At 36.2% G+C, this 15,416-nt stretch overlaps 1 protein-coding gene across 1 annotated transcript in view; it reads right to left on the bottom strand.

Annotated features, from left to right (window-relative positions):
* Positions 1-15,416, bottom strand: part of LOC122800093 (serotransferrin-A-like) — a 276,007-nt gene that overhangs the window by 13,356 nt on the left and 247,235 nt on the right. The window contains exon 16 of the mRNA XM_044069617.1: positions 11,016-11,208. Coding sequence (XP_043925552.1) covers positions 11,016-11,208 — 193 coding nt within the window. The remainder of the gene's footprint in view (positions 1-11,015; positions 11,209-15,416) is intronic.

Raw genomic sequence — 15,416 nt, 5'->3', positions numbered from 1 at the left:
CTATAAATATGAATATAACAGGATTTTTTCTAGTATTGAGCAGTACCTTGGTAAACTGAAAAACAATAAAACTAGGAAAATTGACAGAGACTTGAAGGCTTACAAGGATGAGACAGCTTATCCTAAACCTCCATCAGCACAAGTTTGGCAGCCCCCAAAAAGGAATGTCAAACCCGTTCAACCCAATAATGGTGAACCATCTACAAATGTGAACTCTGCTCAGGCAGGTCGTCCTCTGGGTCCATCCGTTGACTGTTCTAATGCTCCATCTGACTCAGATTATGACCTATCAGATCACTCTTGTAACATCAACAATAAAAAAACTGGGCATTACAATCTTAGGTCCAGCAATGCTAATTTTTTAGGGGAAAAGCCAAAACAACAGGTGGCTTTTTCCCACCAGAGGAACAAGCAGAAGCAGAGACAGTAGCAATTCATCAAGCCATCGCCAACAGTCCACTGAGAGACTGCCTTGAAGTTGACATTGTTACTAGACCAGGGTTTACTGATGGGCAATGTGACCCTTGTTTAACAACTGAGACAAATACACATAACACATTGACTCCTAGAAGGCTTTGGGATAGAGCCGAGACGTCGGAGTTTTATTGCATCCAATAAATCTGTGGAATACGCTGGCTGGTTGTTTTTTCGTTTGTTCCAGTTCTTCTGTGGTTTTTTTAAATACACATAACATGTCTACTGTTTGTAATGAAAGTACTGCTAACACTCCTGTTACACTCATGAACAAACAAGGTGATTTTAATGTATACAACTTCTCTACTGTAAATATTACACCTGAACTAGTTGAGTTATTGTCCAAAGGGTACACTTACGTACCAGCTCAGAAAGCAGATCTGGTCAAATCAATTATAGACCTAAAATTATACGTTAGGAAGCTTAACTTGAACTTGCTGTTTGGAGGCTCTTACCCCCTTGACGACAACAATTTTAGGATTCCTAGTACCTACAACCCCCCACTCCATCCCCTTTTACAAATTTTTGAACTGGTTTGCGAATTAGACATTCGTCAAAACTTCAACAAAACACCACACCATTCAACATTGAGTGCTTATGTGCTTATTTTAATAATAAAAAAGAAATGGAATGCCTTGACTGGATTAAATTTCAGAATAAACTGGACAAGGGAGGGGGTCTTGTTGTGTTTGATGAAGTTGACTATCAAGATAGGATGTTTAGCCTGTTGGACAGTCCTTCATATTCTACCAGCTCACATTCTGAAATAAATAAAGCATACACCACAATCAAAGACCACATTGAGGAAATGTTCATCGAGGGTAGGGTAACACAACACACATACAATTACTTAACAACTTACCCTCGTTTCCCGTGCTTGTTTGGTATCCCTAAAATCCACAAGGATGTCCACAATCCATGTGCTAAAATCATTGACAACATTTTACAGAAATACTTGGTCAACTTTCCACAGATCTGCAAAGATTCTTGGTCATTTTTTGGTAAAATTAACAAGTTAGATTTCAACGCAAGGTACAATTTTCTTACTATTGATGTTAAAGATTTGTACACCTGCATTCCCCAAGACATAGCAGTGGACTGGGTAGAACAAGTGCTTAGATCTAATGGTAGTAGTGGGAATGAGTTGGTTCTGGTTCACGAATTGTTGGACCTGGTCTTGTCTAACAATTTTTTTACATTTGACAACAACTTTTATTTGCAAAAAATTGGAGTAGCCATGGGCTCCCCTTGTGGGGCCAGTGTTGCCAATCTAGTCATGGCACAATGGGAACACGATTACGTGTCCACTAACTGCCCATTTAAAGACCAGGTGATTTTTTACACCCTTTACTTGGACGATATTTTTATCCTCCTGGACGGTGACTTGCCCACGAGTGAAGCGTTAGTGGACTATTTTAATTCAACTACACAGTTTTTGAAATTCACTGCTAGTTTCCATACTGAAGCCATCCCGTACTTGGACATTTTACTTTCTAAAGACACTAGATTTCACAAATATACAGCTAATATATATAGGAAAGTAACGTACTCCAAATCATTCCTGCACTACACAAGTTGTCATCCTTTTCATCAGAAGCGGGCGATCGTCAAAGGTCAGCTAGTGAGGGCAGCCCACATTATCACATTGGATAATGATTTTGCCAATGAATGTGGACACCTAAGGAATAGGTTTTTACACCGGGGTTACCCACATGAAATGTCAGACACTATTATCGAAGAAGTGTCGTCTAAGCGTCAGTGTCATTTTTATAAACCAATCTTGAATAGAGAATTGGTTCTTATGAATGACACTGAACCCTTGAACACAGACTTAGTAAATGTCCACACAAGTAGGCATCCTTCTGAATGTTTTGGTGCCACATTCATAACAACATACAATCTCAATAGTAGTGACTGTGTTCAGGCACTATGTAAAAATTGGGACTTACTCAAAAAGGACAACACAGTACAACAAAAACTTGGTAATCACCCATTGGTTATTTATAGAAAGGCAAAAAAACCTCAAAGCCCTCCTTGAATGACATAATATTAAAAAAACAATGACAGCTGGCATGTTTAAATGCCAGGCGTGTAATTTTTGTCAATACATCTTGGAATCCAATAGATTTAAAGTTCACGATTACGAATACAAGTTGAACCTAAGAGCTAACTGTAACTCAAGAATGGTGATCTACTTAGCTATGTGCCAAATCTGTACAGCTTTCTACGTGGGCAAAACAGAACGACGCCTACGTGACCGCATTTATGAACATACTTATGTGATCAGGAAGCAGAAACTTGATAATGCACTAGCAAAACACATTTCAGTTTATCCCAACCATATGTTTAAATTTTTGATTATTGACCAGATCACACAGGACTTCAGGGGTGCTCCTCTCCCACTTAAGTTAGAAGAGCGAGAGCTGTTTTGGCAAATTAGACTCAACGCATACAGTTCACCAGGTCTGAATGAGAGCTGTTCTTTAAGTAGTGTTCTTAAACTTAGGAGCCTTAATAGGTAGGCTGTGCCAGGTTACCTTCCACACTAGCACGACACAGTTATTCTAATGCTCTTGAGCACCTTGGTTCAGTGACCTTATGTGTATTTTTTGCTGAGTATTTTTTGCTGAGAATTTGTAGTTTTATCTTGATACCTTACTTATTACCAATTCTGTTCAGCACACTTGATGTGCTTCAACATAGACAGTTTAGTGCACTAACATAGGTATTTGTATTAACTCAGTTTTACAAACATCAGCGGAGTTTTTATGCACTTGTAATTATTATTTCTTTGCCTCACTAGCTTAGTAGTAGGCTAGACTTACACATTTTTTATAGACAACGCTAGTTGTACTTTTAGTTCGACTATTTGGATTTTTAGCTTTTATTTTAAAAGCAGTTTTTAGTCTAGTTGTGTTTGCAAATAGGGTGTGTCTTGTAAGTCAGCTTTCACTTTAAGTAGTTAATTGACTTTGTAAGTATTAGCCCAGAGAGTGTTTAAGCTGTGACTTTTTGTTTTTCTTGATCTGAAGAAGTTTGTTTATTGGAATAAACGAAAAGCGCTGTATCATTTCGTTCTGTGCTACTGTGTGGTTTCTTCTCTATTTTGTTTTTCAATATTTGGTACATGTTAACATGGAGCTCCACAATTTCAGATAGCCATCATACAGGAATTTGAATGATATAAGTTTTAATGAATTTAATTCTCTACTTGGCTGAGGAAGCTTGATGTGAAAAATCCCAGTGATCTCCCAGTCACCTATGATAAGACATGCATGAAGGATTGCACCCAATCCCTCCCAGCATTTGTTATCAGGTTCACTAAATCATAAAACCATCCCTACAATAACAAAAGTTGTAGTGGACCTTCACCTTTCTTAAGAAAGAAGATTCTACTGTTTTCAAAAACTTCATATCCAAGTAATATTACTAGAAGATTTCCTTTTATTTTTTTTACTTTTTTAGGTACTGTCTTACTAAGTTGTATCAGATATTAATAAAATGAGAGCAGGTCATAAACAGCCAAATATAAGAGCCTCCTGTCATCTAATCTATAAATTGGCGCAATTTCAATTCTGGACAGAAACAGGAAAAAAAAAAAAAAAAAACAGATATTATAGCCATTATGGAGTCCTGTCTAAAATATACCATTTGATCAGAGCTTTTTCTTATGGGCAGCTACTTCCTCTTCAATGATAATAGCCCTAGCAATGAATAGGAGGTGTTCTACTATGCATTACAAAAAAGACATAGAACAAATGGGAACCTCAGTCATGGAAACCCAAGTAAAGATATTAATGTTTCACGTTCTGCTGAGAAATCACACAAACCTGCATAAAGAACTTAGTTACTTGCCTACCAGTACCCATAAACTTAACTTTACTTGAACAAATACTATTAGAAATGTGTCCTTCTAACCCTAAAAGAATACTGGATGAGTTCCACCTGTAAACACATCAGGACCAGTCTCCAACTATATAGACTGATAATCATTATGGGCCAGTTAATAATTTACAGGACCAAACATAGAAGGTGGTCAGGATTACTTACCTGATGTATTATTTAAAAATATGCATTATCAGCATGGTGGCATTTTAGTACAAGCAAATGGTTTAAGTGACCACTTCCTTATCCTATTTAGTTGGTCCTTTAAAATTCAGCCAGCCCCACCACAATATATCTCAGGAAGTTCTTTCCAAGAGAAACTATAAACCACTCTCTGGTATATGAGACAACTAACTATACTTCCTTCCACCAGTAAAAAAACGTCTTTCTCATTCAAATGTTACAATTAGAAAAAAATTCATATGGTTTATAATCCCACTGATCTCAGATTTATCTCTTGTCATTAAAATCCAAACGTTGGCATTTCAACAAATTATAGAGCATGTCAACAGCTATGGCCTTCCTCTGATGTTCAAGACAGTTTAAGAACTGACATTAGTACCATGACAGCCATCCAGAATGTTATCACCTAAGAATACATTTGCAAATATGAACATAGGGCATCTTACTGCCAAGTGTTTTTCCAGGTCAACCACTCACATTTTCTAGAAAAGCATACGTTGGTCACACACAGCTGTAAAAAAAAAACTCCTTTAATATAGAAACAAATAAACGAAGGTGAGCGCTTTCACGGATACAATCCGATTCTTCAGACTTATAAAAAACTACATACAAAGTCCCATTAAAAAGGCTCAAATATACAAATGCACCAATCAAATTGAGGCCATTAATCAAAGCGACATTACTTAAAAAACATAGTATGCATGTTCGGCATTATTTAACCTGATAAGAAACTGACATATAATTCATGTATAAAATATATACATATATAATAAAAATACATGACTAAATAATAACTTAGTTAATTTAACAATTTAAGTAATGTGTGTTTAAATGTGTGGCTTTGATTAATGGCCTCAGTTTGATTGGTGCATTTGTATATTTGAGCCTTTTTAATGGGACTTTGTATGTGATAAGTCTGAAGAAGCGGATTGTATCCGTGAAAGCGCTCGCCTTCATTTATTTGTTTCTATATTAAAGGAGTTTTTTTACAGCTATGTGTGACCAACGTATACATTTCTAGATATTGTTCACATTTTATCGTTGGTTGCTTCATTTGGTGTTTTGGGATTTTTTTTATATATTGCATAACCATTCACAGTTGTTTAAATGCTCAGCTTTGTTCTGGAATACATAAATCAGATCTGTGATTACCTTACCACCATCTCCCCTATTGAATACTTTATTAATAGAGTCCCAGAGTCTATTTTTAGGGCCAGGATTAGTCTCATTTTTTTAAATAACATTAACACAGACTTACTTTAATAGTGTACACAGATGATGTACTCCATCACTATCAGAAAGTTATAAAACAAGCTACTGAAATAGTAAATACCTAACCCCACTCTGCAGGAAGCTCAGAAAACTCTGTCCAGAAGTATCCTTTTAACTTAAGCTGGAATGGGTCTGTATCACTTCATTGATGTGACAGTTCAATTAATTTCATTGGAAATGCTGTTCATCGAATTCTGCTCATGTGGTGGGCTGTGCCCCCCACCCCCCGCTAATTATATATACCAAATCTGAGATCACACTACAGTAGGGAAAAGGCAAATTTTCTGATCCTCACTGTACCACAATCTCATTATGAACAGTTCGACAAATGGCACGTTCAATGTAAGTGCACTGAAAATGCCATTCGCTGAACTGATTTTTCACTGGACTGATAGGGACCCAGCTGGAAAACCATGTGCTTGTAGTCTCATGTAATTCCTCATATAATACCAACCTATTTCAGACTGCTAAGAATAGGATCTGTACATTCATCTTTCTAGCTGATATCACAACCTAACACTGCCTAATACTACAGAAGGCACATTGCCTGTGAGTTACCAGAGGCCAACCTAGTTACTGGCTTTTCTTACATAAACTGATTAACAGTCCGCCACTAGCCACATAATGTTTTGTAAGAATCCTTAACTATAGCATTAGGTAAATAATATCAACACAGTTTGCCTGAAAAGACCATGATTTGCCACAGTCATGTCAGTTATGCAATGGAAGGAATCATAAAATCCTTCATTGCAATAGGATTACTTGTCTACCTTTCGAGGAAGTTGAAGTATCTGTCAAAAAAAGAGACACAGATAGAAAGCAAACTAACAGGAATTAAATTGTGAAAGCACTGAATGGAATGTTTAATTACAATTATTTGTTTGTTATAGTACAGACAATAAAAAAACTGTTTTGTCATGTCTTATAGTATTCTGTTTAGGATAGTTTGTTTTTTAACAAGGAACCTTATTACTGTATATTTAAATGCAAAAGGAAGTCCACTACCAAATATTAATTCTAACCACAGTTATAAAAGAACTACACAGGCTGAAGCTCAGCAAACAACTGGAGGGATACAACGGTGGAATCCTCTTAAAAATCTCTTCAACAAAAAGACTGGATGAAGTTTTACCTAGTCTTTTCCCTTGCTATACCCTGGAGTTGTCCTATTCTGTAAAATTTTGATCTTGTTTAAGTCCTTAAATTATGTTCTCTTATATTATTAACTACTGTACTACAGCATATGACAATGCTGCAATTTGGTACACCATATTTGGCCATGCAGTCACCCTTGTGCATGCTCTTCTCTTTCAGCAACCATATATTTGATGCATATCAGATAGTGCAGAATTTTTTATACACTATACTAATTGCATGCCACATCCAGAGTACTATGTTGTGTCCCCTACAGATGTTTTAATTTATTGGCATTTTAATATCTTTTTCTTAACTGCAAATATTATTCTTTATAGACTCTGTTCTATTGTGTTAATATCATATCATTGTTGTTTTGTTATGTACCTTATGCTCTATTTATGTCACTGTTGGACCAGGTCATGGCTGAAGGGGTCCTTAGACCAGATGGCTTCCCCAGTTACTAAATGTTAAATAAATAAAAAAAAAATATACTGCACTGAGAATTTAAGTACATAAGCAACCAAAAGTTCCAACCTTTTATGAATAGCAGTAATATGGCAGCCAGCTGTTCCTTGTTCTTTACTGTCCTTTTGAAGAGACGTTAAACATAGGCCTCATCTACCTGAGTTGATGGTAGATCAGGTGGATGTAAAAGATCCCACTTGCTAATCAAAAAGACAAGGGGAAGTTCCCTGGTGCCCTGGCCACATTTTCCCTAGTCAGTATAAATACCACCTTGGATATCCTGTGAAAAGACCATTGCCCAGTGGGACTAACACAGCCAACAAAGTGTAAATAAATAATTACTTATATTGCTTTTGCTAATCTGTGCATTCCATAATTTCTGAATTTATCTGAACATGCATACAACTATTTCTTGTAAACATAAAGTAATAATAATGAGCATGTAAAATATGGGAACCAGGCTTCTTTTGGAAACACTAGTAATTGGCACTCATCTGTGCAATTACTTTTGTGCATAAATATATCTTTTGTTTTCATCATATATATTTTCATACAAGTCTACAAGTGGGACAAAGTTTTCACATTTTAGGAATTACTGTTAATGAATGTTATTTTTCATGACAGTTGCATTATATTTTATTAATTCGGTAGAAAGAAATGTATATATTTTTTGTGATAGTTGTTATTATATTTTATTAAATCAGCAGAGCTTAGCAGAGTTTTATTAATTTGTTTTGCTTAATAGTATGAAAGTAGAGGGTATAAAAATCAAATTACAATGTTACAGTTCATAATGATAAAGGGTAACATTATCTAAACATCTCACAAATTAGGACCAATGTTTTTCGGAGTATTTTTAAAGAATTGTAGAAACAGATCATATCTACTAGTTGGATTATTCTTAGTTTTAATGACTACTTTAAATACTACTTCAGTATCAGTCTGAGCACCTTCTAACAGACAACCAAATTACCAGTGATTACTGGTTGTAGCTGCAACAGAGAAGGCCTTACAAAATATACAAACACGTTATCTCATCAGAGATCAAATCGCTTATGCTGAGCTGCTAAAATTAGATCATTAACTGCATTTAAATAACACCTTAGGCTAGTTGTTATATTCTTGGTTAATTTCATTTTGTACTATGCCTTATAATGTCAAATGGATTTTTTAATGACACTGAAGAGGGAGAAAATGAACATATGATTACTTGCAGTTAGATACATTTTTAGATTTTACAGTGGTATTTTTACTGTAATATACTGATTGTATTTTGCTATACAACACATGCATTTTGCTGGGCGGCCACGGTGGTGCAGTGGTTAGCATTGTTGCCTCACAGCAAGAGGTTCCCTGGTTTGATCCTTGGCTGGGGTGCCTGCTGTGCGGAGTCTGCATGTCCTCCCTGTGGTCGTGTGGGTTTCCTCCGGGTGCTCCAGTTTCCTCCCACATCCCAAAGACATGCTACAAGTGGATTGGATATTCTAAGTGGGCCGTAGGTGTGAGCGCATGTGTGTGTGTGTGCCTTCTGTGGAAGGTTGGACGCTGGGCTGGCAACTCAACACTGTAAAACTCCACTGCCAATCATGAGCAGACAGGTGATCTGCTGTGGTGACCCCTAAACGGGAAAAGCTGAAAGAAGAAGATACTGATTGTATTTTGCTGTTCTAACAACAAGGCTACTTAAACAATCTAGTTTTTGCTTTGCTCATGGGGGCATACTTTTCAATTAAGATATAAAGTGTTTCATAAAAGGTGTTCCAGCAATACGATAATCATTGTTAGACATGTATTCCAACCAGTTTCAGAGGCTAATGTGAGTGTTTATTATACTGGATGGTGATATCTAAAAAAACTGTCATGAAACTCAGATATCTAAGGTAAGTTATAAGAAATAAACAATTTGTCTACAACACAAAGCTGATGAGAAGACCCTGCAGAGCTAAATGCTTCAAACATATTTATCAAAGCAGACAAAACAAAGAATGTGTCAAGGATAGAGACACATCTCATAGGGAAGGAACCTTCCTGTTTATAATTAAGTTGGGAAATAACAGATAGTAATATTTTATAAAAGGATAGACTAACAAACATGATTCAGTCAGTGTTAGGGTAACTGATGTCACCTGCAAAAAAATGAGATAATGAACTAAATACTGTAGGTTCATAGGTTCATAGATTAGTACTAGGCTAACTGCTCTTGTGAGCCATTTTAAGCCTAGCCAATTATCCCTTGTGAGACTCAAACCCTGCACCTTGCGTTTGTAAGGCAAACACCTTAACCATTAGGCCACCCTCCCAACCCCAAGGACCAAATACTTAAAAGTACTCTTTTCCTCATGTGAGGCTATTGCTATGATAAAACCTGACTACTGACATTTATATATTGGTGACAGAGAATTCCATTATCAAGGTTGTAACATCCACTGAACTAAACAGGAAGTTGGATTGAAACTATGCTTAACAATGACAGAGAGACACCTCTGCCAATTTGCAAAAATCAAAGATAGTAATATCACTCATAATTAGGATATCAGCAGGGGTTATCTCATTTGAGAACAATGTATCACAGCTATATAAATGTGTTTAACACAGAGGAAAGATTTAATGCATATGCTTTTATTGTAAACGTTATGATCGCTGGATAAAATAATTTTTATTCCACTGTCGACCATACTTAAATTACACCCAGATGGAGCACTATACAGTTCAAATATGCTTAAGTACTTTTGTGGTAGAGTCATCCCTGCAGTTGCTGCTTGTATTCCCAGTGGAAACTCCTTTGAAGTCTGTGGCAATAATGTTGCAAGTTTACGATAACTACTAAAAAGTTAATGCCTTCATAAGCATACAACTATCTAAAGAGCTAGTAAAACTTTAAACAAATCATACCCTAAAGTTAATTTCTTTGGCAAAGAATAAACTACCATGCCATGCAGCCTGCATCTCTTCTAGACATTCTTTTGAGATCCATTAGTATCCATTAGAGCCAGTTAGAATCTTCCATTTCAACTATGAAATGGTACTTAGTAAGATAAATTTCTGGTTTAAAAATGTTTCTTTGATATTTTCTAGGGTATAGACACTTAGATAACAGAATTACGTGACCCAGTTGAGTCTAGAGACAAGGTTCCTAAAATCCTTTATCACAGAGGCCCATATTATAAGAGAAATTGAATCAATGACTCATCAAATGTACTTCAAATATATAATTATAGTTGATACTGGGGAGATGGGATGTGGGACAACTAGAAGAGTAATTTGTTTATTCTCTAATAATCACCATTGGCGCTATGTCACATCCCACAGATTTCTGCCCTATTTAACTTCATTCACTGTTTAATTATATGAAACTATTCCAATATTATTCCTATTTTGAAGACAGTGATTTGTTGATTCCCCACTCCCTCTTGTAAATAATCACTTAATATCTTGAAGGTATTTCCAACTATTTTGTCTTAGCTTGCTGGTGGAAACAGTGTAGGTTAATTAAACTCCCAAGTAATGACTATCACAGTTAGGAATAGCAGCTTGTCTCTTGATGTAACCTGTGTCATTAGAAAGGTAAACTTTAACAAAAAACAAACAAACGTGCTTACATGACAGGGACTTGCATGCTTTTAATCCATCCACTGAATCCATATATTCCTTTCCCAAGAATTCTGTATAGCTTGTAGTTGCAGGAATCTCAAGGAGGCACAAAGTAGAATCCTTGAACAGCAGATCTTTATTGGGTGAAGACTTGAACATACTGAATTTAGTCTGGTCTGTACCAGTACTTCCATATTTTTTCTGCAAAAGAGCAATTTTCAAGAAATATAATCAATTAAAATCAATTCTCTCTCTCTCTCTCTCTCTCTCTCTCTCTCTCTATATATATATATGTGTATATATATATATATATATATATATATATATATATATATATATATATATACACATACACATATTTAGATAGATATAAAATTTAGTGATAACACTGAATACAACAAATAAGTTACTAATTTATGATCATGGATATACAAGCAATAAATGTTCAAAAATGACATTGGGATCAGTAATGTATTTATAATGAGTGTTGTTCATTGCCCAAAATAGCATACCATGTGACAATGTTGACTGGTTACAGATACTGTGACCCCAAATTAATGACACTTACTGGGAGCCTACAAAGAGTGTACATATGTGAGATGTGCATTGTAACACTGCTAGGAATAGAAGTATCGATTAATAACTACTTTTGTTAAAGGCATAAATATGGCTCATTGTTTATATATGGCATAATGTGTAGGAATTCACTAAAAGAAGACCGAAAATATCATATCTTTACCCGAGGAGAAAGACTAGTGTTATCATGGTTCCATTACTAGGATTTTGATGTTACCATGACTATTTATGTAGTAAATACAGCTGCATGCTGAAATCTGGACAGAAGTCTTGTAGACCTCATTGACAGTGATTCCAGGGTAATTAATCACTGTAGCAATAACATTTTATTCTGAAATAAATTAAAAACCCTGATAGAGGATCCACACCATCATGTCAACTCTACTATAGCTTACCAGTGGATGAGACTCCATTAATAAAGCTGTCAGATTGCTTCACGATATGAGGAAACTAAATGCCCCCCCCCCACCCCCCACCCCCGACCGAAAAAATTACAGTACACTCTGTGGCAGAGGTTTCACTTTATCAGGCCCAAAATATGAAACTAGCAGTCACTTTTTGAAAACAGACTTAGAATTTTAATGACATGGTACACAAAAGCCTAGGTGTAAATCTGGAAAGGAACATGAATATGGAGTCAAAATCAACTTTGTACTTACAGAGAACCAAAAAATGAAGATCAATTCAAACTACATGGGGTTCTCTTAACATCCTCCAGAAAGCCATGCACTGTGGTTGGCATCATACTGCACATTCTTGCACAAGTATAAAATGCTAAGTAAGTATTGAATAAGTCAGGGTTCCATGCTACAAGCAGTAGGTAAGCTAATTTTGTAGACTATTTGATGAGAATATTTCTCTGTGGATACAGACAGCAAACACAGCCAGTTAGGTTTACTTTATGTAGAATAGTTGCATCCTATAAAAAACAAGAGACATTTCAAATGTTCTGACAGTTTATGAAAAAATATTTTCTAAATTTCCTCTGATCATTGGATTAAACATTAATACTGTATCTCAAATATTTTACCATGGCATCCATTAGTATCATGTAATTTCAATGAAGCCAAAAGTCCCTGCCATTGATAAAGAACATTGAAAGCTAATTTCAATGAAAGCCCCCCCTCCCCCCTCACCAAATATAACCCTATTAATTTTCTTGCTAATTTTGCTTTTATTTTTGTTGGAATTTCTTCTTAGATGTGTTTTCTGGTTAATTTTGATTTGTTAATTTATTTTTGTTGGAATTTCTGCTTAGATGTGTGTTTCACTTCTTTGTTTACTATATATTCTTTATCACTGCAAAATGTAGCAACTGTGGTGTTGGAATGGATTTTTTACATACAAGGGGCCAGATTCCCAACGAGCTGCTCCTCTCAGCATAAATCTACTCTAATTCCGAAAGACTTGTGCTTAGTGTAAGTGACTTACTTTAGAGTGAGGCCCGTCTATAAACTGACTTATTCTGGAGGTCAGATTCCAAAAGACCTGGCCTGCACTCAGTGTAAGTAGTCACTCACACTGAGTGCATGTCTTGTGGAATCAGGTCCAAGGTGTTTGCCTTTTCCTCATAGTTGTAGTAAGAAGGAGGGGTAAGCATCCATGCTAAAATGGTGGTTTTGCATTTTTTTTCAATTAAAGTTGTTTTAAATGCTATTGTCTTTTGATATTAGTTTCAGTGAAAGTGAAAATGATTTCAGTGAAATTACACAAATCAAAATACAGCCAAAACAACTAAAATTCTAAACAGATAATTTTGGTGATAAAATAGAAATAAGCATTTTATATTGACCTGGTTATGCATTTTGGCCTACATGATCTCTTGTTTCAATAATACATATATACAACTGAAAAGGTGACAACCCTACTCACAACCAATAGACAGAGATAGTTACTTTAGGTTATTTTATAGTTGCTATTAACAATCTTAATTGACAGAGTGAATAAACGAAAGCCTAAGATACTGCAAAAAAGATGCCAGTATAAAGGTCTTTGATTTTCCATTGTATTTGCATTCATCTTTTGGAAGGCCTACATACTATGCTGATCCATAGCTTGAAAGTCATACTTCTGAGGAACCATTCTTTGAGGTTAAGGCACCATACTTATTTGGTATGATTTCTTTATTGAATTGAATTTGGATAACAAACATTCAAAGTCTCCAATATTGCATGAGCAATACTTACACATAAATTAGAATACTGATAAATTCAATTCCAGATTCTATACAGCACAATAAGGAAGTGATACCTTGACCTTATCTTCCATGTTGAAATTGTCAAAGTTAAAAGATTAATCGGTGATAGCTCAAGGAAACTATTATCATTACCAGCTCGAGAAACACAAGAAAATACTTTGATGTAAACAATGTACAATATATTGAGATGGTGGCACACATATTTTTAATTTTTTTTCACTTGTGCTCAAAAAAGCCATACCATTTGGCTTGCACTGTCAACTTGAGCCGGGATAGAATGAATACAGACAGAGTTAAAATAATTACTAACTAGTTGCCTTATTCAGGGTGCGTCACTACAGAGGCTTAAATATTTTATTCCAAATTCCTGACAATAATTTGGGAGTACATAAAAATTACTGCTTACCTTATACCCTTATGAGTGGTCCTGGCTATAAAGAATGTCTAAACATAGAGACTATTTATTTAGTAAAAGAACTGCATTACCTTTTCACCTGGAAACATGCAGCTCTGCATCTTATATACCAAGTAAATTCTGACAGCACTCAGCAATGTGGGAGTCTTGTGGTTTTTCACTATATTATAATAGACTTCTTGGCTATCAAGAGCATAGTCAGAAGAAGAGGTTTGGAGACTATAGATTATCAAATTGTTTCCCCTGCTCTACTAATGGAACAGATTTTACCTGTCTTATCCCAAACGTTTGTACAGAATTGCTGTACTGAGTGACATTTCCAGATTATATGCTCCCGGGTAGCACTATTACAGCTCAATCGACAGCACCAACAACAGGGCTCATAGCCTGGAAATCACTAAGATAATATGCATGGAGTCAAGAAGACATTTCCAAGCAAATAAACTCCATTTTGGAGGGGAAGTAATTTTTCACATGTTTTCCCAAGAACTGAGATTTGTTTATTTGAAAGCTCCATGCCATTTCCCAATGAGTAAGTCTGCCTACGTTCTTAGGTTCATAGGTTCATAGGTTCATACTAGGCTATCTGCCCGAGGGCATTTACAAGCCTAGCCCATAGTTTTGTGGCTTACGCCACCCCTTTAGTTTGGGTAACTATGCCCATTATTTTGCTGTGCCTCTGTCGAGCAGTGACACTGAGGTAATCCCTGGGGTATATCTGCGATCTCCCATCCATTGGTCAAGATTTCTCTTGAACAAGGCCAGCGAGGTGCTGTGCCTCACATATACCAGGATTTTGTTCCACAGCATAGGGAGTCTTTGGGTGATGAATCTATCCCTCCAGCACGTCCTATTAATAGCCGTGTCAAGGTTTAAGTCTCCCGCCCTTGTGGCTCTGATGGATCTAGATTTTTTGAGGTGAAGCATGTTCATCAAATCTGGGTTTGACATGGCCTTGTATGTCAGGCACAGGTCACCTCTGAGCAAGCGTGGCGACTGAATAGAGCTGGAGTTCTTTCAGTCGGGCAGCATAGGTCAGATTTTTGAGACCCTTTATCCTTTTGGTGAGGAACTTTTGTGGCCTTTCCAGCTGCTGCAAGTGTCGGGTCAGATACATTCCGAATGGGGCATTGTACTCAATCATTGGTCTGATGAGTGATGAGTATAGGGAGACTATGACCTCCCTTGATCTAGATGTGAATCCCTTCATGATAAGGTGGG

The sequence above is a fragment of the Protopterus annectens genome, chromosome 4.part0, assembly GCF_019279795.1.
Source record: "Protopterus annectens isolate FY-2018-M chromosome 4.part0, PAN1.0, whole genome shotgun sequence".
NCBI classification, from domain to species: domain Eukaryota; kingdom Metazoa; phylum Chordata; order Ceratodontiformes; family Protopteridae; genus Protopterus; species Protopterus annectens.
Note: the sequence above shows the minus strand (reverse complement) of the source record. Positions and strands in the feature narration are given on the sequence as shown.